Source organism: Procambarus clarkii, chromosome 8 (genome assembly GCF_040958095.1).
Source record: "Procambarus clarkii isolate CNS0578487 chromosome 8, FALCON_Pclarkii_2.0, whole genome shotgun sequence".
Classification (NCBI taxonomy): domain Eukaryota; kingdom Metazoa; phylum Arthropoda; class Malacostraca; order Decapoda; family Cambaridae; genus Procambarus; species Procambarus clarkii.
In genome coordinates, this window is record NC_091157.1 from 17,308,902 (window position 1) to 17,332,010 (window position 23,109).

A 23,109-nucleotide genomic window follows, 5' to 3' on the forward strand; every position below is an offset into this window, starting at 1 on the left:
TTAAACACCTGTGAAGCCGTGTACTAATTAAAAGTATTTGGGTCGTATCACACAGTCGGAGACTGACCCAGCCCGGACTCTTCAGTTGTCACAACGTACCAAAAAATGATGTACTAAATTGGCAGAACCCAACCTGACCAAACCGTTGGAAGACCTTTAGCGTAGGAAACGTGATTGTGAGCCGCTATGTTTTACAGTACATTATATTTGGCCCGATTGTGTTTTTGATGTCGAAATAAGAAGGATTGGGAGGGGATTATTCAGGGGAAAGCGCCAAGCCATTACGACTTTATAGCATTTGGAAAGGATCAGGACCAGGATTTGGGATGGAACGGGGGGAAGGAATGGTGCCCAACCACCTGTGGACAGTCGGGGGATGGGGGGATTGAATGCCGACCGGCATGAAGCGAGACCGTCGCTCTACCGTCCAGCCCAAGTGGTTGGACAAGAGGGGATTGGGGAAGGGGGGAAAGGGAGTTCGATGTTCGTAGATGGGATGTGTCGATGGGGCTGACTAATACATCATTCACGAGTGGATGTTTGACGTTTGGATAACAAAGCACATGGATATGGAGAATATTCCGTGTGTGTGTTTGGACTTAAACCCAAATGTGCATGAAGGAGAGTGTGTGGACAGGTGTAAATATTAAGAAAGAAAGAGGAAGAGGAATACAAGATTAGGTTTAAATTGAATTCACGTGTATTAGAGGTAGAGAGAATGGTAGACATAGGAAGAAACAACTGAAATGGAAATATAAAAATAAAATCATATATACGTAAAATTCGTGGAAAATTTTGATGGATTTTTAGGATTATTCTCAATGACTCAACGTTGTAGGAAACAAAATATTATATATATATATATATATATATATATATATATATATATATATATATATATATATATATATATATATATATATATATATATATATATATATATATATATAAGCGGATAACTGGGAATGATACGGACGAGTGCTATAGTGCAAATTTTCAACTCCCTTTCTTACCCATAAAAATAAACACACCAATATAACCTGAATTCCTCAGGCCAACCTGTGTGTGCGTGTGTGTGTGTGTGTGTGTGTGTGTAACACCAACAACAGCAACATCAACAACAGTAACATCAACTGTACCCGAAAATACAACAGCAGCAACCAACTAAAACAAAAAAAAATAACGGAATAACATATAACAAAAACAGAGAGACAAATCAAACCAAAGCAATAAAACCCAAACAACAAATAAAGTAAAAAAGCAACGAAAACATAACAAATAAATCCAAAGCAACAAATAAAGCCAAAACAACGAAAACAATGGCATCAGTAGAAGTAATAAATGATGGAATAGCAAGAACAACATAAAAACATTTAAAGGAGAAGCAGCGACTGAAGCACAACTTGAGAGGCTCCTCGCAGGAGGAGAGAAGGAGGAAGAGGAAGAGGAAGAGGAAGAAGAAGAGAAGGAGGCAGAACAGGAGGAGAAGGAATAGAGAGACACAACAGCAACACCTCGTGGCCACAATATTGGAAACACCACAAACAGAAGAAATATGGGGGTATAGGAGACAGAGGAGGAGAACAAGAAGGGGAACACACGTCGAGCAAGTGAAGGAGGCAAAGGGTATAAAAGAGGGTAGAGGAGAGAGAGAGAGAGGAGGAGGAGACAGTGGAGAAAGAGAGATGGAAAAGAGAGGAGGGGGGGCAGAGAAAGAGATAGAGGGAGTTAAAGAAGAGGGACTTAGAGATCCTGGAAGGTTCTTCGAGACATACACAAAGAAGGGTGAGTATGGGGTAGATAGAAGGATGGAAAGGGAGAGGGAGAGGGAAGAAGGGAGAGAGAGAGAGAGAGAGAGAGAGAGAGAGAGAGAGAGAGAGAGAGAGAGAGAGAGAGAGAGAGAGAGAGAGAGAGAGAGAGAGAGAGAGAGAGAGGACCAGTGTGAGGGTGTCGCCGTGGACCCGCCGAGTGTGTCAGTAGTGAATAATTCTTGGTTGATGCGTCTCACAGTCTTCCGGTCCCGCCTCTATTACTCCTCTAGGAGAGGAAAAAGAGGGGTGGCAAGGAGGAAGAGGCGAGTAAGAGATTTCAGTGAAGAGAGAAAGAGAGAGAGAGAGAGAGAGAGAGAGAGAGAGAGAGAGAGAGAGAGAGAGAGAGAGAGGAGAGAGAGAGAGAGAGAGAGAGAGAGAGAGAGAGAGAGAGAGAGAGAGAGAGATAGAGACACCCCTCACCTTTCCCTACCCTCCCTCCCATCCCTCAGTCCCCATCCCTTCACCCTCTCCTCTCCCTACCTATCCAGAACCCTACCATCCCCTCCCAATCTATCTATCCCCCCACTTCCTTTCATATCTCCTGTCCCCTTCATCTTAATACCGTCCCATCCACTCCCCCATTAGTCCCTCTCCTATGAAGCTCCTCCCCTCCCTCCCTCCTTGAGCCCTTCCAGCGCATCATCCCTCTTCCATCCCCCTCCCATGGACAGCACTTAGGGAGGGGGTGGGAGAGAAACAAGCACAATGAGTTATTGCCAGCATAAATCGAGGCTTAAGCACCTTGGCCAGAGTAAAAATAGAGTGGCTATTGAGCTGGGGGGGAGGGGGGAGATGGGGAGGGGGGGATTGGGGGAGGGCTGGGCAGGGGTGGCAGGGGGGGAGAGGGGGAAGAGACAGGGGGGGTTAGTGGGGGAGGGGCACAAGGGGTAATGGAACAGTAAGGTAGGGGGTATATTGTGAGAAAGGGGGTGAGGTAAGATTGGTGGGAAAGTGAGGGGTAGTGGGGAAAGTAAGGGGGGGTTAGGGGGGGGGAGAAGTTAAAGGAGGTGTCTGTGGGGGGAGGGGAGGGAAGGTAAGATTCGGGAAGCCAAGATTGGGGAAAGGGAGATGGGTGGTGGGGAAGAGGAGGGTAGTGGGAAAGGGCATAGGCGTGGGTAGACGAGGAAGGTAAATAGGTAACAGGAAAGGAGTGAGGATAAGGGAAAGTGGAGGATAGGGAGAAGGGAGGGAGGCAGGATGGAAGAGATGACAGAGAGGACTAAAGTGAAGGGACGACGACGTTTCGGTCCGTCCTGGACCATTCTCAAGTCGATTGTGGCCGTCCTTCTAAACACTTTCCCAACGTCAAAAAAAAAACTGTAGTACTAAAGTGCCCCCCTTATCCTAACCTACCAGAGGAACCAAAACAGAAAACGAGACAGTACGTCAATTTCGCGAGCCGCTACCAGTATCTAGTACGACAATTTTTGGCCGTAGGTAGAGTGTACGTCAAAATGTGACCTATTAGGAGGACGGGTTGGATTACAAACGACTGCTGCGAACTCAGTGAGTACTTTATTTACTCCAAGAAGGATAATATTTTCACAAAGTATATATCTTAAAAGAAATTCAGGAACACAAAATTCGAATTCTTTCTGAAAATATAACTGTCTTCATTCAAGTAATCAAACTGGAATTTGCTTCAACAATAAATTCTGATCCACTCAATGGATTCATAACGAACGCGGAATTTTCTGGTTTTCTGGCGTTGAGAGAGAGAGAGAGAGAGAGAGAGAGAGAGAGAGAGAGAGAGAGAGAGAGAGAGAGAGAGAGAGAGAGAGAGAGAGAGAGAGAGAGACCAAGCAAGGTCCTCGTGTAATTTATACAGAGGAGAAAATCCATCATACAGAAACTGAGTGCCGGATCAGATTTACACACACACACACACACACACACACACACACACACACACAAACATCCGAGACGGTGATCGCTTCTCCGTCGAGTGATGTATAAAATTTGTAAGACAAACTTCAGATTTTCTTCTGCACCGTCAGGTCAGGTCAGGTCAGGTCAGGTCAGGTCAGGTCAGACGACATGCTGGCAAGACTAAAACGCTCACTTGGGCCGAAAATCACAATATAACTTAACATTATGATAACCTATCCCCTGAGGGAGAGGGGATATGTTATCATAATATCTCCTGGGGTGGCCCGGGGGGGGGGGGAGGGGGGATGATGGGGGAATAATTGTGTTTTATTTCATGTTTGTTTCATTTGGTCTCTGTCAGAAGGTTTGCAACAGCTTCGGGGAGGGGGGGGGGTGTCGTTAGCGTCAGTCTGTCAAGTTAAGCATTACTGCGTCTGGCGAGTCAATGGATTGGGTGATCTTATTATCCCCCTCTCTCCCACCGGCTGCTATTTACCTCAGGGAGTAACTTGATAACCAAACCAGCTTTCATTTCTACTGAAATTTCTTCCTAGGCTCAGGAATATGTACATCGGTTGAGTGACTGTTGAGAGGCAGGACCAAAGAGCTGAAGCTCAATCCCCCCGCAAGCACAACTAGGTGAGTACACCCCCCCCCCCCACACACACACACACACACACCCTGATCGGAGCTTTCACAAGTGTGTACAGGTGTTCTTTCACAAGTGTGTACAGGTGTTCTTTCACAAGTGTGTACAGGTGTTCTTTCACAAGTGTGTACAGGTGTTCTTTCACAAGTGTGTACAGGTGTTCTTCCACAGGTGTGTACATGTGTTCTTCCACAGGTGTGTACAGGTGTTCTTTCACAAGTGTGTACAGGTGTTCTTTCATAGGTGTGTACAGGTGTTCTTCCACAGGTGTGTACATGTGTTCTTCCACAGGTGTGTACAGGTGTTCTTCCACAGGTGTGTACAGGTGTTCTTCCACAGGTGTGTACAGGTGTTCTTCCACAGGTGTGTACAGGTGTTCTTCCACAGGTGTGTACAGGTGTTCTTCCACAGGTGTGTACAGGTGTTCTTCCACAGGTGTGTACAGGTGTTCTTCCTCAGGTGTGTACAGGTGTCCTTCCAACGACGCGTTATGATATCTTAAAATTAAAATTTAAGTAAACATTCGAGTTGACAAATTTCACTTTATAAGAGATGACTTCCTCGTAGACTCTTCAGTACTTCCGCGTGTTTCTTCAGAGAGGATGTGCTACGACAGCCGAGATTAATGGGAAGGAGAGTAATAAATCAGAGAGAGAGAGAGAGAGAGAGAGAGAGAGAGAGAGAGAGAGAGAGAGAGAGAGAGAGAGAGAGAGAGAGAGAGAGAGAGAGAGAACGAGGGGGGAGTGTAGAGAGGGCGCCATGGGCAAGCGATGAACCACTTCGATACGAAACCGAAAATCACGTTTTCGAATCTCTTTCAGAGCAGAAACAGTTTCAAAACCCATGCCATCAATGCAGGGGGACAGCATTGATGGCATGGCTAGGATACGAATGAGGATTTGATCTGTCTAATCTACTGTAGCGAAATCCGTCCAGTACACCCACCCACACACACACACTCTGACACACACGCACACGTAACTAGAGCCAACCAACACTGCACCTAGACAGGTTAACGCTCTCTAAACTCACGTGTAATCCTGCAGAGGTGAGACCATACGACAAGACGGTGGAGATCACGGAACTGGAGGTGCCAGAGTCGCCCAGGGCCGGAGACGACGTCACCCTCACCTGTCGCTTCAAGCTCCACGGCAACGGACACAACCTCTACACCGTCAACTGGTGGCGGGGCAAGGACCAGTTCTACACCTACAAGGGCACCAACCTCGACTCCAAACATGCCTTCACCTTTCGCGGTATACAGGTGAAAGTGAGTAGTGCAACCATGCTTTCTTGCCAACCATGATATCTTGTAACCATGCTTTCTTGCCAACCTTGCTGCCTTGTAACCATGTTGGCTGTCAACCATGCTGCCTTGTAACCATGCTGGCTGACAACTATCATTCTTGTAACCATGTTGGCTGGCAACCATGCTGCCTTGTAACCATGCTGGCTGACAACCATGATTCTTGTAACCATGTTGACTGGCAACCATGCTGTCTTACAACCATGCTGTCTAGAAACTCCCTATAATCCTTCATTGAGGCGACGACACTCCATATAAACCATCACATATCCACCACATTAGGCGACTACACCTCTATAATCAACCAATAAGTTAAGAAAATACTCAGAATCTTATACAGTGTTAGATAACGAGATCTGATCTCATTCCATTCCTTGCGAGGATCGCTTTCACGAAACTAATGTTTAGTGTTTTGATAACACAATATCGCTATTATTATTTTGTTCCCAATGTTTTCCTAGATGTCTGGTCATGTATTTATATACAAAAATTGAATATGTTTAATAGATAAAGCACATGTTTGTTTGTTAATAATTTAGATATACTGTCTTTCACATTCTCTCTCTCTCTCACTAGGAGGAGGAGTCGACGCGGGAGTCAGTTGTACTCAAGAACGTATCTGAAGACACTTCAGGGGTCTTCAAGTGTGAGGTGATGGGTGAGGGTCCCTCCTTCAGGACAGCCGTCAAGACCAAGGTCATGAATGTCATAGGTGAGTGATGGTGGAATGGATGGGGGATGTAGGGATGGGAAAGGTGATGATATAATGGAAGGGACAGTATATTAAAAAAAATCAAGCAAGATATACGGCGCACACGACAAAACATGTTAAAGTAGAATTATAAACTTTAACAATTATATACTGCAAAATACCCACATGACCAATGGGAACACTGTTGTATAACAGCATCTTGAGAACAAAATCTCTCAATTTAAGACAATCTGGCACAAAATAGGCCCAGTTGGCCCTCTTCTCTAACATTGTAACATAAAATGCAATTACTAAAAGGTGACCGCTTCCCCCCTATCAAAAGAAGGAAACTGAATTAATACCAACCCGGCCCCACACAGTCAAGCAGCCTCAGTCTGTGTCCCACTGGAACGACCCAATACAGCAAAATGACCGAGGGACGAGAAGCCCCTATACGGCTGGGAACTGGCCAATTCCAGAGTCCGGCTCGGCACCGACCTTGGCACTCACATACATAGTTGGCATTGTTCATTTAAGCTGGTAGATTGGCACTCAGGGCAGGCCACTCTGTGCTATGGCTATCGTTAAGCTTGGCTCCCTTGTTTCTACGTGTTTATGGAAGTCGGTCTGTATGTCTGTTTATAATGGTGTTACTGATCTGGCCGTCGGTCTGTGTCTCTGTCTGTCTGTGTCGCTCTGGGAGACAGGGAGGAGTTAGGCAGAGAGAAGGGCGTGAGGAAGATGATTGACGTGCAGTAAACAAAGGAAAGTGTGAGCGAGTGTTGGGAGAGTGGAGTGTGTCGGGGAGAGAGTGGAGTGTGTCAGAGACAGAGTGGAGTGTGTCAGAGACACAGTGGAGTGTGTCAGAGAGTGGAGTGAGTAGTTAGTGAGAGAATGGAATGTGTCGGAGAGATATTGGTGTGTGTCAGAGAGTGTAGTGAGTAGTTAGTGAGAGAATGGAATGTGTCGGAGAGATATTGGTGTGTGTCAGAGAGAAGTGTCAGAGAGAGAGAGTAGAGTGTCAGAGAGAGAGAGTAGAGTGTCAGAGAGTTGAGTATATCAGAGAGAGTGGAGAGTATCAGAGAAAGAGTCAAATATGTATTAAAGAGAGAGAAAAAATATGTCGTTAATTCAGTGATGGATAAATGTTTGGGATTAGAACCACAGAACCACGTAGGAATAAAGAGATTAATGTGTGCAGTAGTGGAGAGAGGAGTATGTGAGTGGTAGATATATAGTGGCAGAGATTGGGGGAGAGGGAGGGGGATTACATGAGTGGGAAGGGGGGGGCAAGGGGAATACAATATGAGTGGGAGTTATAGAGGTATATAGAGTGAGGTATGTACGTGTAAGGTGAGGGGTAGAGCCCGTGGGGTATATGAGCTGGGGTGTGAGAGGGAGGTGTAAACTGAGAAAAGACTGAGAGAGACAGACAGAGATAGAGATATTGATTGATTAGTTTATCAATAACTGACGTGTTCATGCTCTTACAATAGCACTTAGAGGGCAAGCACTTTCGTTTTGCCCTCTAAGGACTGAACTAAAGACCTGCTTCACTACTTCAAATGTTACAGGTTATTGAGCTTTCAACCATAAATGGTAATTTAGGGGAGGATTTTAAAAATGAGACTTCAGAAATAATGCTAACCAGCCTATATTATTTTTATCTTTAATCCATAGACAGAATTAGTGCACTTTGGGACTCTCAACCACAGAGAACAATAGATGTTCTTTTACAAGTTCAAGCTATAATTGTATTTCAAATTACATGGTAAATCTTGGGTATTGCTTCAGTATATCAAGTTTTCAAGTATTCAGAAGATATTTACAGAGCTCAGCATATTTCAACCCACGGGGAGGGGGGGCGGAGGCGGAAGTCAGTCAATATGGGATATATTCTACGATATAATGTTCAGAACATATTTTTTTGTTACATTTTCACAACGTTGATACTGAAAGAGAGGGATGTGGAGGATTATACAGGTGAGAGGGATATGGTGAGGGGGGGGGGGGAGGCGACGCTGGAGAAAGGGGGGTGTAAAGTGTGAAAAGGGTGTATGGGTGTAGAGAGAGAGAAGGGTGTGTGGGTGTAGAGAGAGAGAAGGGTGTGTGGGTGTAGAGAGAGAGAAGGGTGTGTGGGTGTAGAGAGAGAAGGGTGTGTGGGTGTAGAGAGAGAGAGAAGGGTGTGTGGGTGTAGAGAGAGAAGGGTGTGTGGGTGTAGAGAGAGAGAGAAGGGTGTGTGGGTGTTGAGAGAGAGAAGGGTGTGTGGGTGTAGAGAGAGAAGGGTGTGTGGGTGTAGAGAGAGAGAAGGGTGTGTGGGTGTAGAGAGAAGGGTGTGTGTGAGTGTAGGACAAAAAAGGGCCAGTGGGTGTAGAGATGGGTGTGAAGCGATATAGAAAAGGGTGTGAGAGGAGTTGAAAGGAACACTGTAGAGAGGTACAGAATAGTTCATCAATTAACCTCTTACTCCATAATAACAAAACGAGCAACAGCACACACAAAGTACACCCAAACACAGAGATATTTCACAATGAACAAATCCACAAGGGCCGTGACGAGGATTCGAACCTACGTCCGAGATCATCCCAGAAGCTGCCTTAATCGACTGAGCTACGACATGGTCAAAATTTCTGTGTAACAGAGATATTCCATTCCGGGATTAATTTCCCATTCATTACCGATACCTTGAAACCTTTATGTATGATTTTTGTTTGGGGGGGGGGGGCGTGAACATCTAGTTACACCTAAATGAATAAACTAGCATTATTATTCATTCCCTGTTGTGGAATCTCCATTGATTATAGCTCAGTGATCTAGATAATACAACCAGCATTTCATGATAACTATTGAGCGTAGCCTCTCCGTTTATTAAGATATTTTAACAAATTTATTTCGTAAATTAATCAAATACCAAAAGGGCCTCGTTAGTGCCCACCTAATCACCAAGATTGCCACTGAAATCTTACCTCAACCATCAGAAATGACAGTTTAAAAACCTTGCTGTATAGCCACCTAGCCTTAAATTATCTTACCGAGCCATATTTCTGACCCCTTAAGTCTTAAACCATTCATGCAGAAAGGCCTCCTAACCACCTATCCCCTTCACCTATCCATCCCCAGTGCCGCCGAGGACCGTGGAGGTACACTCCTGGGCCGACCCGGACCCGCCCACCTACCGTGCGGGTGAAACTATCCAGATTAACTGTACGGCTAGAGGCGCCAAGCCCAGAGCTCACATTATGTGGGAGATCAACGGAAGACCGGTGAGTTGTGGTGAGTTGGCGGCCATGGTTGTGGTGAGTTGGCGGCCATGGTTGTGGTGAGTTGGCGGCCATGGTTGTGGTGAGTTGGCGGCCATGGTTGTGGTGAGTTGGCTGCCATGGTTGTGGTGAGTTGGTGGGCCATGGTTGTGGTGAGTTGGTGGGTCATGGTTGTGGTGAGTTGGCGGGCCATGGTTGTGGTGAGTTGGCGGCCATGGTTGTGGTGAGTTGGCGGGCCATGGTTGTGGTGAGTTGGCGGGCCATGGTTGTGGTGAGTTGGCGGGCCATGGTTGTGGTGAGTTGGCGGGCATGGTTGTGGTGAGTTGGCGGGCCATGGTTGTGGTGAGTTGGCGGGCCATGGTTGTGGTGAGTTGGCGGGCCATGGTTGTGGTGAGGTGGCGGGCCATGGTTGTGGTGAGTTGGCGGGCATGGTTGTGGTGAGTTGGCGGGCCATGGTTGTGGTGAGTTGGCGGGCCATGGTTGTGGTGAGTTGGCGGGCCATGGTTGTGGTGAGTTGGCGGGCCATGGTTGTGGTGAGTTGGCGGGCATGGTTGTGGTGAGTTGGCGGGCCATGGTTGTGGTGAGTTGGTGGGTCATGGTTGTGGTGAGTTGGCGGGCCATGGTTGTGGTGAGTTGGCGGCCATGGTTGTGGTGAGTTGGCGGGCCATGGTTGTGGTGAGTTGGCGGGCCATGGTTGTGGTGAGTTGGCGGGCCATGGTTGTGGTGAGTTGGCGGGCATGGTTGTGGTGAGTTGGCGGGCCATGGTTGTGGTGAGTTGGTGGGTCATGGTTGTGGTGAGTTGGCGGGCCATGGTTGTGGTGAGTTGGCGGCCATGGTTGTGGTGAGTTGGCGGGCCATGGTTGTGGTGAGTTGGCGGGCCATGGTTGTGGTGAGTTGGCGGGCCATGGTTGTGGTGAGTTGGCGGGCATGGTTGTGGTGAGTTGGCGGGCCATGGTTGTGGTGAGTTGGCGGGTCATGGTTGTAGTGAGTTGGCGGGCCATGGTTGTGGTGAGTTGGCGGCCATGGTTGTGGTGAGTTGGCGGCCATGGTTGTGGTGAGTTGGCGGCCATGGTTGTGGTGAGTTGGCGGCCATGGTTGTGGTGAGTTGGCGGCCATGGTTGTGGTGAGTTGGCGGGTCATGGTTGTGGTGAGTTGGCGGGCCATGGTTGTGGTGAGTTGGCGGGCCATGGTTGTGGTGAGTTGGCGGCCATGGTTGTGGTGAGTTGGCGGCCATGGTTGTGGTGAGTTGGCGGGCCATGGTTGTGGTGAGTTGGCGGGCCATGGTTGTGGTGAGTTGGCGGGCCATGGTTGTGGTGAGTTGGCGGGCCATGGTTGTGGTGAGTTGGCGGCCATGGTTGTGGTGAGTTGGCGGGCCATGGTTGTGGTGAGTTGGCGGGTCATGGTTGTGGTGAGTTGGCGGGCCATGGTTGTGGTGAGTTGGCGGGCCATGGTTGTGGTGAGTTGGCGGCCATGGTTGTGGTGAGTTGGCGGCCATGGTTGTGGTGAGTTGGCGGGCCATGGTTGTGGTGAGTTGGCGGGCCATGGTTGTGGTGAGTTGGCGGCCATGGTTGTGGTGAGTTGGCGGGCCATGGTTATGGTGAGTTGGCGGGCCATGGTTGTGGTGAGTTGGCGGGCCATGGTAGTGGTGAGTTGGCGGGCCATGGTTGTGGTGAGTTGGCGGGCCATGGTTGTGGTGAGTTGGCGGGCCATGGTTGTGGTGAGTTGGCGGCCATGGTTGTGGTGAGTTGGCGGGCCATGGTTGTGGTGAGTTGGCTGGCCATGGTTGTGGTGAGTTGGCGGGCCATGGTTGTGGTGAGTTGGCGGCCATGGTTGTGGTGAGTTGGCGGGCCATGGTTGTGGTGAGTTGGCTGGCCATGGTTGTGGTGAGTTGGCGGGCCATGGTAGTGGTGAGTTGGCGGGCCATGGTTGTGGTGAGTTGGCGGGCCATGGTTGTGGTGAGTTGGCGGGCCATGGTTGTGGTGAGTTGGCTGGCCATGGTTGTGGTGAGTTGGCGGGCCATGGTTGTGGTGAGTTGGCGGCCATGGTTGTGGTGAGTTGGCTGGCCATGGTTGTGGTGAGTTGGCGGGCTATGGTTGTGGTGAGTTGGCGGCCATGGTTGTGGTGAGTTGGCGGGCCATGGTTGTGGTGAGTTGGCTGGCCATGGTTGTGGTGAGTTGGCGGGCCATGGTAGTGGTGAGTTGGCGGGCCATGGTAGTGGTGAGTTGGCGGGCCATGGTAGTGGTGAGTTGGCGGGCCATGGTTGTGGTGAGTTGGCGGGCCATGGTTGTGGTGAGTTGGCGGGCCATGGATGTGGTGAATGGATGGGGAAATGTAAACCGCATTGAGCGATTCGATATTGAATTTCGGTTGTTATTCAGTTGGAGAGTGAGTGTTATGTGTTACTCATCCTCTTCACGGTGAGTAAACATAGCAGTTTTAAAGCGTTACTCAGCCCCTTCCCTGTGATTTACTCATTGGTGAGAACCTGTGTGTGGATGATGAGAGTCACATAATGTGAGTCTGTCGAGTAAATGTATTATGGAAGGAATGTGTGTGTGTGTGTGTGTGTGTGTGTGTGTGTGTGTGTGTGTGTGTGTGTGTGTGTGTGTGTGTGTATGTGTGTGTGTGTGTGTAATTACCTAAGTGTAGTTACAGGATGAGAGATACGCTCGTGGTGTCCCGTCTTCCCAGCACTCTTTGTCATATATTGCTTTGAAACTACTGACGGTCTTGGCCTCCACCACTTTCTCACCTAATTTGTTCCAACCGTCTACCACTCTGTTTGCGAAAGTGAATTTTCCTATATTTCTTCGGCATCTGTGTTTAGCTAGTTTAAATCTATGACCTCTTGTTCTTATACTTTCAGGTCTCAGGAAATCTTCCCCATCGATTTTATCAATTCCTGTTACTATTTTGTATGTAGTGATCATATCACCTCTTTTTCTTCTGTCTTCTAGCTTTGGCACATTTAATGCCTCTAACCTCTCCTCGTAGCTCTTGCCCTTCAGTTCCGCGTGTCTTTGCACCTTTTCCAGTTTGTTGATGTGCTTCTTAAGATATGGGCACCACACAACCGCTGCATATTCTAGCTTTGGCCTAACAAAAGTCGTGAACAATTTCTTTAGTATATCGCCATCCATGTATTTAAAAGCAATTCTGAAGTTAGAAAGTGTGGCATAGGTTCCTCGCACAATATTCTTTATGTGGTCCTCAGGTGATAGTTTTCTATTTATAACCACCCCTAGATCTCTTTCTTTATCAGAATTCTTTAAAGATTTCTCACATAATATATGGGTTGTGTGGGGTCTATGTTTTCCTATTCCACATTCCATAACATGGCATTTATTAACATTAAATTCCATTTGCCAAGTGGTGCTCCATATACTTATTTTGTCCAGGTCTTCTTGAAGGGCATGACAATCATCTAAGTTTCTTATTCTTCCTATTATCTTAGCATCATCAGCAAACATGTTCATATAATTCTGTATACCAACTGGTAGATCATTTATGTAGGCAATAAACATCACTGGTGCAAGAACTGAACCCTGTGGTACTCCCTTTGTGACACTTCTCCAGTCCGATACATTGCCCCTGATCACTGCCCTCATTTTTCTATCAGTCAGAAAACTTTTCATCCATGTTAGAAGCTTACCTGTCACCCCTCCAATATTTTCCAGTTTCCAGAAAAACCTCTTATGTGGAACTCTGTCAAAAGCCTTTTTTTAGGTCCAGATAGATACAGTCAACCCAACCACCTATTTCCTGTAATATCTCTGTTGCTCGATCATAGAAACTGAGTAAATTTGATACACAGGATCTTCCAGATCGAAAACCATACTGTCTGTCTGATATTATATCATTTCTCTCCAGGTGTTCTACCCATTTAGTTTAATTATTTTTTCCAATATTTTGACTATTACACTTGTCAATGATACAGGTCTATAATTAAAGGGGTCTTACCTGCTTCCACTTTTGTAGATTGGAACTATGTTAGCCTTTTTTCACACATCAACTACAACTCCTGTAAACAGGGATGCCTGAAAAATCAGTTGAAGTGGAATGCTGAGCTCAGGTGCACATTCTCTCAGAACCCATGGTGAAACTCCATCTGGACCAACTGCTTTGTTCATATTTAGCTCCTTGAGCATTTTTTCCACTTTCTCTTTAGACACCTCTATGTGTTCTATGTTGTTCTCTGGAATTCTTATTGTGTCTGGTTCCCTGACGATTTCATTTTGTACAAACACACTTTGGAACTTTTCGTTTAGTGTTTCACACATTTCCTTTTCATTTTCCGTGAATCTATTTCCCATTTTCAACCTCTGAATATTATCCTTTACCTGTAATTTGTTGTTTATGAATTTATAGAATAGACCTGGTTTGTTTTACATTTGTCTGCAATCCCTTTTTCAAAATTTCTTTCTGCCTCTCTCCTCACTGCCGTGTAGTTGTTTCTCGCATCTTTGTATCGCTGGTATGTTTGGGGGTTTGGCCTCTTCCTGTATTTATTCCATTTTTTGTGTCTTTTGGTCTCTGGCCCTCTCGCAATTTCTGTTGAACCAATCCTGTTTCCTAGTTCTGCATCTCTGTTTTGGAGTAAATTTGTTTGTGCCTTTATCATATATTTCACAAAACTTGACATACATCCCATTCACTTCCTTGCCTAGCAACAAGTCTGTCCAATTATACTCACTAAAAATTTTTCTAAGGGTGCCATAATGTCCTCTCCTAAAGTCAGTTTTCTCAATTGCATCAACCTTCTTATTTTCTTCCAGATTATAACACATTGCATACTTTATTCCCAAAAAGACATGGTCACTTTTACCCAAGGGAGGAAGATACTGAATGTCAAATATTTCTTCCTCCTTCCTGGTAAATATTAAATCTAGCATGGAGGGAACGTCCCCTTCCCTCATCCTCGTAACTTGTTTAACATGTTGATGCAAAAATGTTTCCAGGATGAGATCTACAAATCTACAGGTCCAAAAATCTTCTGTTTTAGCTTCATATGCTTCCCAGTCTATGGATTTCAAGTTGAAGTCGCCGACTATCAACAGTCGTGATCTATCATTATCCGCTCTCGCTATGATCTCTCTCATTATTGTTATAAGACCTTCTCGTTTACTATCTAGCTCCTCCTTTGACCATGTGCTGCTTGGCGGTGGACTATATGCATTTATGATCATTAGTTTATCATCCTCATGGGAGATCTGTAGTGCTATTATGTCAACTTCTTGTGGATTGGCAGTCATTATTTCGTTCACCTTTAGGTGTTCTTTCACCAGCACAGCAACGCCACCGCCTTTCCTAATTTTTCTGTCCCGTCTCCAAATTGAGTAGCACCTTGGGAATATGACCTCATTTAAAATAACATCTTCAAGTTTTGTCTCCGTGAGTGCAACAATGTCTGGTGTCTGCAGCTGTATTACATTACTTATTTCCAGTATCTTCGATCTCACTCCATCTATGTTGGTGTATGCAATCTTCAGGAACTTGTTCCCCCTATTCTTATTTTTCACTCCCCCTCTCTCTAATGATTTTGTTGGTTTGCCTTTATGTACCACTTTACTGGTCTGCCTACCCCTAACACTTTGTAGAAAAAAGAATTGATTTCTTCTTCATTCCTGCTCTCATTTAAACGTTTTGCCTCGGCGAGGTTCAGTTTCAGCTTCTCTCATTCTTCTTTTGAAAGATCTCGTCTTAACGACCACACCTTCCCATCCTCATCACTTTGTAATTTTCAAGCATTCCTTAGTACTTCTTCTATCTGTTTGGCACCATTTAGGGTGATCCTCAAAGGTCGATCTTTCCCTTTTACATATCTGCCTATTCTCCTGTAGTCGCACACATTCTCTATGGTTGTAAGACCTTCCACGAGGCCAACAATTTTATCTACTACTTTTGCTTCTTCTACAGCTCTTTCTGACCTAAATGTTATCTCCTTTTCTTTGCAGCCAAAAATGATCAGAAACTTACTCCGATCAACTGAGTTTTGCACCAACTTCGGGTTAGATGCCAATTCTTTTCTCACTTCCAGCCTAATGTTTGTTTTATCTTGTTTGCTGCAGTGTTTGACTTCCTTTACTGCTTCTTCAATTTTTTCCTTCTCCTTGACCACTTGTGCATAGGTGAGTTGCATATCTTTCTTGCACTGTTCTATTCCCTGTGTAACTTCCTCCATCTGTGCTGACAAAAGCTGTTTCTCCTGTTGAATTTCCTTACCTAACCTATTGTAGTCATTTATGTTTAAATTTACTTTAACTTCTTTCATAGCTATTTTTAAGAGTTTGTTTTCTTCTTCCATGGCTTTGCAATTTGTTTCCAATTGATTCTTATCCTTGCGCAAGTCTTTGTGTGTGTGTGTGTGTGTGTGTGTGTGTGTGTGTGTGTGTGTGTACTCACCTAGTTGTCCTCACCTAGTTGTGTTTGTGGGGGTTGAGCTCTGGCTCTTTGGTCCCGCCTCTCAACCGTCAATCAACAGGTGTACAGATTCCTGAGCCTATCGGGCTCTATCATATCTACACATCTCATATCTGGGGGGCCTCGTTGCCTGGTGGATAGCGCGCAGGATTCGTAATTCTATGGCGCGGGTTCGATTCCCGCACGAGGCAGAAACAAATGGGCAAAGTTTCTTTCACCCTGAATGCCCCTGTTACCTAGCAGTAAATAGGTACCTGGGAGTTAGTCAGCTGTCACGGGCTGCTTCCTGGTGTGTGTGTGTGTGTGTGTGTGTGTGTGTGTGTGTGTGTGTGTGTGTGTGTGTGTGTGTGTGTGTGTGTGTGTGTGTGTGTGGTGTGGGGAAAAAAAAAAAGTAGTTAGTAAACAGTTGATTGACAGTTGAGAGGCGGGCCGAAAGAGCAAAGCTCAACCCCCGTTAAAACACAACTAGTAAACACTTGAAACTGTGTATGGAGTCAGCCTTCACCACATCACTTCCTAATGCATTCCATTTGTCCACCACTCTGACACTAAAAACGTTCTTTCTAATATCTCTGTGGCTCATTTGGGCACTCAGTTTCCACCTGTGTCCCCTTGTACGTGTTCCCCTTGTGTTCAATAGACTGTCTTTATCTACCCTATCAATTCCCTTCAGAATCTAGAATGTGGTGATCATGTCCCCCCTAACTCTTCTGTCTTCCAGCGAAGTGAGGTTTAATTCCCGTAGTCTCTCCTCGTAGCTCATACCTCTCAGCTCGGGTACAAGTCTGGTGGCAAACCTTTGAACCTTTTCCAGTTTAGTCTTATCCTTGACTAGATATGGACTCCATGCTAGGGCTGCATACTCCAGGATTGGCCTGACATATGTGGTATACAAAGTTCTGAATGATTCTTTACACAAGTTTCTGAATGCCGTTCGTATGTTGGCCAGCCTGGCATATGCCGCTGATGTTATCCGCTTGATATGTGCTGCAGGAGACAGGTCTTGCGTGATATCAACCCCCAAATCTTTTTCCTTCTCTGACTCCTGAAGAATTTCCTCTCCCAGATGATACCTTGTATCTGGCCTCCTGCTCCCTACACCTATCTTCATTACATTACATTTGGTTGGGTTAAACTCTAACAACCATTTGTTCGACCATTCCTTCAGCTTGTCTAGGTCTTCTTGAAGCCTCAAACAGTCCTCTTCTGTTTTAATCCTTCTCATAATTTTAGCATCGTCCGCAAACATTGAGAGAAATGAATCGATACCCTCTGGGAGATCATTTACATATATCAGAAACAAGATAGGGCCGAGTACAGAGCCCTGTGGGACTCCACTGGTGACTTCACGCCAATCGGAGGTCTCACCCCTCACCGTAACTCTCTGCTTCCTATTGCTTAGATACTCCCTTATCCACTGGAGCACCTTACCAGCTACACCTGCCTGTCTCTCCAGTTTATGTACCAGCCTCTTATGCGGTACTGTGTCAAAGGCTTTCCGACAATCCAAGTATATGCAGTCCGCCCATCCCTCTCTTTCTTGCTTAATCTTTGTCACCTGATCATAGAATTCTATCAAGCCTGTAAGGCAAGATTTACCCTCCCTGAACCCATGTTGGCGATTTGTCACAAAGTCCCTTCTCTCCAGATGTGTTACCAGGTTTTTTCTCACGATCTTCTCCATCACCTTGCATGGTATACAAGTCAAGGACAGTAGCCTGTAGTTCAGTGCCTCTTGCCTGTCGCCCTTTTTGTATATTGGGACCACATTCGCCGTCTTCCATATTTCTGGTAGGTCTCCCATCTCCAGTGACTTACTATACACTATGGAGAGTGGCAAGGAAAGTGCCTCTGCACACTCTTTCAGTATCCATGGTGGGATCCCATCTGGACCAACAGCCTTTCTAACATCCAGATCCAGCAGGTGTCTCTTGACCTCCTCTCTCGTAATTTCGAACTCTTCCAAGGCCGCCTGGTTTACCTCCCTTTCTCCTAGCACAGTGACCTCACCTTGTTCTATTGTGAAGACCTCCTGGAACCTCTTGTTGAGTTCTTCACACACCTCTCTGTCATTCTCTGTATACCTGTCCTCGCCTTTTCGAAGTTTCAATACCTGTTCTTTCACTGTTGTTTTCCTTCTGATGTGACTGTGGAGTAGCTTTGGTTCGGTCTTGGCTTTGTTTGCTATATCATTTTCAAAACTTTTCTCTGCTTCTCTTCTCACCCTGACGTACTCATTCCTGGTTCTCTGGTATCTCTCTCTGCTTTCTGGTGTTCTGTTATTTCGGAAGTTCCTCCACGCCCTTTTGTTCAGTTTCTTCGCTTCCATACATGCCCTATTATACCATGGATTCTTCTGTTGCTTCTCGGATTTTTCCCTTTGGGCCGGGATGAACCTGTTTACTGCCTCCTGACACTTTTGGGTAACATAGTCCATCATACCCTGTACAGACTTATCTCTGAGGTCTGTGTCCCAAGGTATTTCACTTAGGAAACTTCTCATCTGTGTGTGTGTGTGTGTGTGTGTGTGTGTGTGTGTGTGTGTGTGTGTGTGTGTGTGTGTGTGTGTGTGTGTGTGTGTGTGTACTCACCTAGTTGTACTCACCTAGTTGTGTCTGCAGGATCGAGCATTGACTCTTGGATCCCGCCTTTCGAGCATCGGTTGTTTACAGCAATGACTCCTGTCCCATTTCCCTATCATACCTAGTTTTAAAATTATGAGTAGTATTTGCTTCCACAACCTTTTCCTGAAGTGCATTCCATTTCCCCACTACTCTCACGCTAAAAGAAAACTTCCTAACATCTCTGTGACTCATCTGAGTTTCAAGCTTCCATCCATGTCCTCTCGTTCTGTTACTATTCCGTGTGAAAATTTCGTCTATGTCCACTCTGTCAATCCCTCTGAGTATCTTATACGTTCCTATCATGTCCCCCCTCTCCCTTCTTCTTTCTAGTGTCGTAAGGCACAGTTCCCTCAGGCGCTCCTCATACCCCATCCCTCGTAGCTCTGGGACGAGTCTCGTTGCAAACCTCTGAACCTTTTCCAGTTTCATTATATGCTTCTTCAGATGGGGACTCCATGATGAGGCGGCCCCCTCCCTCTCATCCATTCCCTCCCCTAACCCATCCCTTCCTAACCCCTCCCTCCCTGACTCCTCCCTACCTCATTGTCTCTCCCTACTCACACCCCCTCAGGTGAGAGATCTCAACCTGGTGAAGTATGCAGACTTCGAGGACCACCGAGGGAGAGTGACGACCACTCTGGGCCTCCGCTGGATGGCCCCAGAGTACTTCCTCAACAACATAGCCCGGGTCACCTGTCGGGCAGCTGTGGCCGGCCACTCCACCACAGCATCCAAAGATATTTATCTCGACCCAGCATCCAGCGCCGCCTTCAACCATCCGTACGGCTCCGCAGGTGGGTGAGAGGTGGTTTTGGGTTCCCAGGGTGGGTATGGGTTGCCAGGGAAAGATATGAGTTGCTATGGGTACGTATGGGTTCCCAGGGTGGGTATGGGAGGAGTGTGTGTGTGTACTTTGGTCCAGATGAGAGGTGTGGAGGGTAGTCCACTGTACGAATGAAGGATTGAATGGAATGACGAGGGTTGATGGATGATGCTGTGATGGGGTTTTCACCTGGTTTTACATTGAATGTATTTTGTACTGTGGACGTAGTTACATTGCGACTGGAGGTTGCTTTACTGTGATTAAATTTTTATTTTTATTATGGTTAGAAGCTGTTTTACTATGATTAATTCATAGATTAATTCATTAGAGAAAGTTTAGATGTGATTAGAGGCGGTTTTACTGTGGTTAAGAAGTAGTTTCACTGTGATTGGAGGCAGTTCCACTGTTACTTTAGCTAACCTTGCTGTCACTGGAGTCTGTTTTGATGAGTTTCAATTGTTTTCTGTATGAAATTTAAGTCTTGTGTATGTTTAGATCATTTTACATTATGAGCAATATTTCCATCATTAGTGTCGTAAACATCATGTTAATACAATGACTGTAGTCACAGCTGTCAACATCATAATACAATGACTGTAGTCACAGTTGTCAACATCATATTACAATGACTGTAGTCACAGCTGTCAACATCACAATACAATGACTGTAGTCACAGTTGTCAACATCATATTACAATGACTGTAGTCACAGCTGTCAACATCACAATACAATGACTGTAGTCACAGTTGTCAACATCATATTACAATGACTGTAGTCACAGCTGTCAACATCATAATACAATGACTGTAGTCACAACCGCCTTCACTATCATCATCTTCATGCCCATGGCCACATTCATCATTTATTCTTTGATTGCCTCGTAAATCCCTCAACACCTCTTTACTTCAGCATCAATAAACAATTGCATCACCCAGGATAGTCTAGGTGTGGCAGGTTAATTAGAGTAATCAACCCTGGGAAACGTAACGTCTGCAGGCACTGAAAACAGAGTATTTCGCCAATTACTCTCCTCCCCTCTCAATGTAGGCTCGCTAATTAGGTCATTATCCAGCTGTTAATTAGGCCTCACACACACCTCCACGTGGTTTATACCAAACGTTTTCCAGATATGCAACGAGAGAACCGGTAACAGGATTTGATATGCAAAATATAATTCAAGATGCATTAATAATAATTGACGGAGTGATAACACTATTTCATTATCATGGGTGATTTCCACTATGAATAAGTAGACTGGAACGGAAGGAACCCTTGTGGTGAGACTGAAACATGGAGAGGAACGCTTTTGCTGCTATTGACTAGATTAGATGCTCCCGGACGCAGGTTCAAATCCTCGTCACGGCCCTTGTGGATTTGTTCATTGATTAGATTGTTTTCTAAACCAATGTGTCAAAGAGCAAACAGCTGGCACTCAAGGGAGGAAAGAATAGGGGCGTGGGTCAAGGTAAGGCAGCCTAATTATCAGGAGAAAGTGATAAGCCAGTATGACCATATAGCACTTGGAAGGAATATAGCACATATAGAAGAGATGATACAATATCCAGTCACTCTAACCACTATATGTCACACTCGGACTCTGAACAAAATGAAAAAAAAAGAGTAATGTCGTCGCTCTACCGACCAGTCAATGTAGATTGACTATGTTGAAATGGGTAAAGGAATTCCAATCCTTCAAGTGCAAGAGAGAAAAAAAATTAGATAAGCGGAAGAGATCAGAATTGAAAGTCAACCGGAGTACTTAAGTCGTACAGTGCACGACTGAGACCTGCACCATTCCTGATAAATATTAAAGATTAACTGTACAATCAAGATGCAACATGTCAATATTACTCAAATGGCGGGAATATGATGGGATAAATTATAACAGAAGAATGTTACGAGTGCTTCAGAAGGACCTGACATAACTCTAAGAGGTGGTGAAAAGTGGCTGCTTGAATCTAATCCAAGCAACTGGAAGGTGATGCGATTGGGAAAGAAAGTTAGAAGGATTTAATAACATTTCACACGATGAGGGGAGATGACTGCCTGAGGAAGAAAAGGGGAAACAAATCGAGGAACTAGCGACCTGTTCAATCCTCTAAGAACATCAGCCATCTAACCAGAGGGCCAACAAATTTACAATATAAAATTATCAGCACTCGCGAAGCTGTCGAACATTCGTGGAGGTTTCAGGGACGTAGACAAGGTCCCTAAAACGTGGTCCTGAATCATAGTCGTGATTCAGGACTATGTTTGAGCCACGCTAGCTAGCCTATGTCGCCCCAGCCTACAATCCTCACCATAAAACACAGGCCGGAATTAAAGGAATTTCAGACTGCTCAGTAAACAATTCAGAACTGAGCAGTTGGAAGAGGCTAAAAAGAGATAAACCTCACTACACTGGAAGAAGAGCCGTGACAAAAGCGAGATTAACACAACAAACACCGACAAAATATAGAGAAAACTGCGAGAAAACGAAAAAGATTTAATAAGACAATCATCAGTGTAATAGTGAGCACGAGGAATAAACAAGAGGATGAAGCAACAGAGGCATCTGACAATGCACAAACAACAAGGCTCTATTATATACACTTTCTGACCATCACCAGAGATATCCTCACCAACAACACCAAAATAATTGACGGATACACACAAAAAAAGAGATTAGACATAGCCGAAGCACTACATATCAAATACTCATCCATCTATCAACAACCAACTAACACTTGAGTGCGTCCTACCATCAGCATGACCAAGGCAGTTGTTTCCGGTCACACCAATTGCCTCAGCCAACCAGAGCAAGCTTATTCACCTTCCTCGACAGCGTAACCAGCATGGAATATATTTACAACTTTTTCTGTTATAAAATTGCAACAAAACGTGTCCTTTAGCGAGACGCGTCACGATATTAAATGTGTGAAATGGACTTTTGAATAGTTAATGTTTCAACTTTTCTCCTAAGCGAAGTAGAAATAGAGAATATTCCTGCAAGACTCAGTTATCTAAACCTCTCTGGGCGCTCTAAAGGTCTTCCACGACACCAGTGAGGATCAAAGATCTCTCTCTCTGGAGTGCTCCGAGTGCTTACGGCGTCCTGGAAGTGCTCTCTGGATCTCCTGTGTGCTCAGGGATCCCATAAAAGCCCTGAGTCCCTACGGGAGTTCTCCCGAGTGCTTAAGGCGAGAACTGCCAAGGTGACGCAATGCTGATTCAGGTTAATGCGGGCTAATCAGTCACATTAGTCATTAGTGTGACTAATAATACACCTGACATTAAGTCAGTTGTGCTCACGCTGCTTAATGACGTCATGGGCTGCTTGGGTTCGCCGGGAACACCTCAGGAGCCCTGAATGTGGGTCTTGGGTGCCTGAAGATGCTTAATGAAACACTCTTCTTGGCCGGATTCTGGTCATCAGTCACTGATCTCTCTACTCCTATTGCAAAACGATTGGACATTCCATTGGTTTCCTGTTTAAAATGTGAATCCTAGTTTTTTCCAGTTTGTGCTTTAGGCATGAGTGAGAGGTTCACCCACTCGAGTTCATTAGTAGGGGAAACTGAGATCGGCTTTAAGGGTCAAAATACTTAGGACTTAGTTAAATCATCTTGGGTGAAGGTAGACCCAAGGAAAGAGTCTTTGATTTCAGGTAATTAGCG

The 23,109-nt window shown here is 45.6% G+C and overlaps 1 protein-coding gene across 1 annotated transcript; it reads left to right on the forward strand.

Moving 5' to 3' along the window:
• The first annotated feature begins 1,685 nt into the window (after positions 1-1,685).
• On the forward strand, positions 1,686-23,041 carry LOC138359762 (nephrin-like). Its single transcript, XM_069319429.1, has 6 exons — positions 1,686-1,785; positions 5,376-5,599; positions 6,212-6,347; positions 9,447-9,589; positions 19,202-19,424; positions 22,965-23,041. The coding sequence occupies exons 1-6, from the start codon at positions 1,686-1,688 to the stop codon at positions 23,039-23,041; spliced, it is 903 nt and encodes a 300-aa protein (XP_069175530.1).
• The last annotated feature ends 68 nt before the right edge of the window (positions 23,042-23,109 follow it).

What these genes read in the sequence shown, in the direction of transcription:
- LOC138359762 (XM_069319429.1), top strand. Translation starts at nt 1,686, where the DNA reads ATGGAAAAGAGAGGAGGGGGGGCAGAGAAAGAGATAGAGGGAGTTAAA. An exon ending in TTCGCGGTATACAGGTGAAA is followed by an intron (nt 5,600 to 6,211) that starts GTGAGTAGTGCA and finishes CTCTCTCACTAG; the next exon opens with GAGGAGGAGTCGACGCGGGA. An exon ending in CAAGGTCATGAATGTCATAG is followed by an intron (nt 6,348 to 9,446) that starts GTGAGTGATGGT and finishes ATCCATCCCCAG; the next exon opens with TGCCGCCGAGGACCGTGGAG.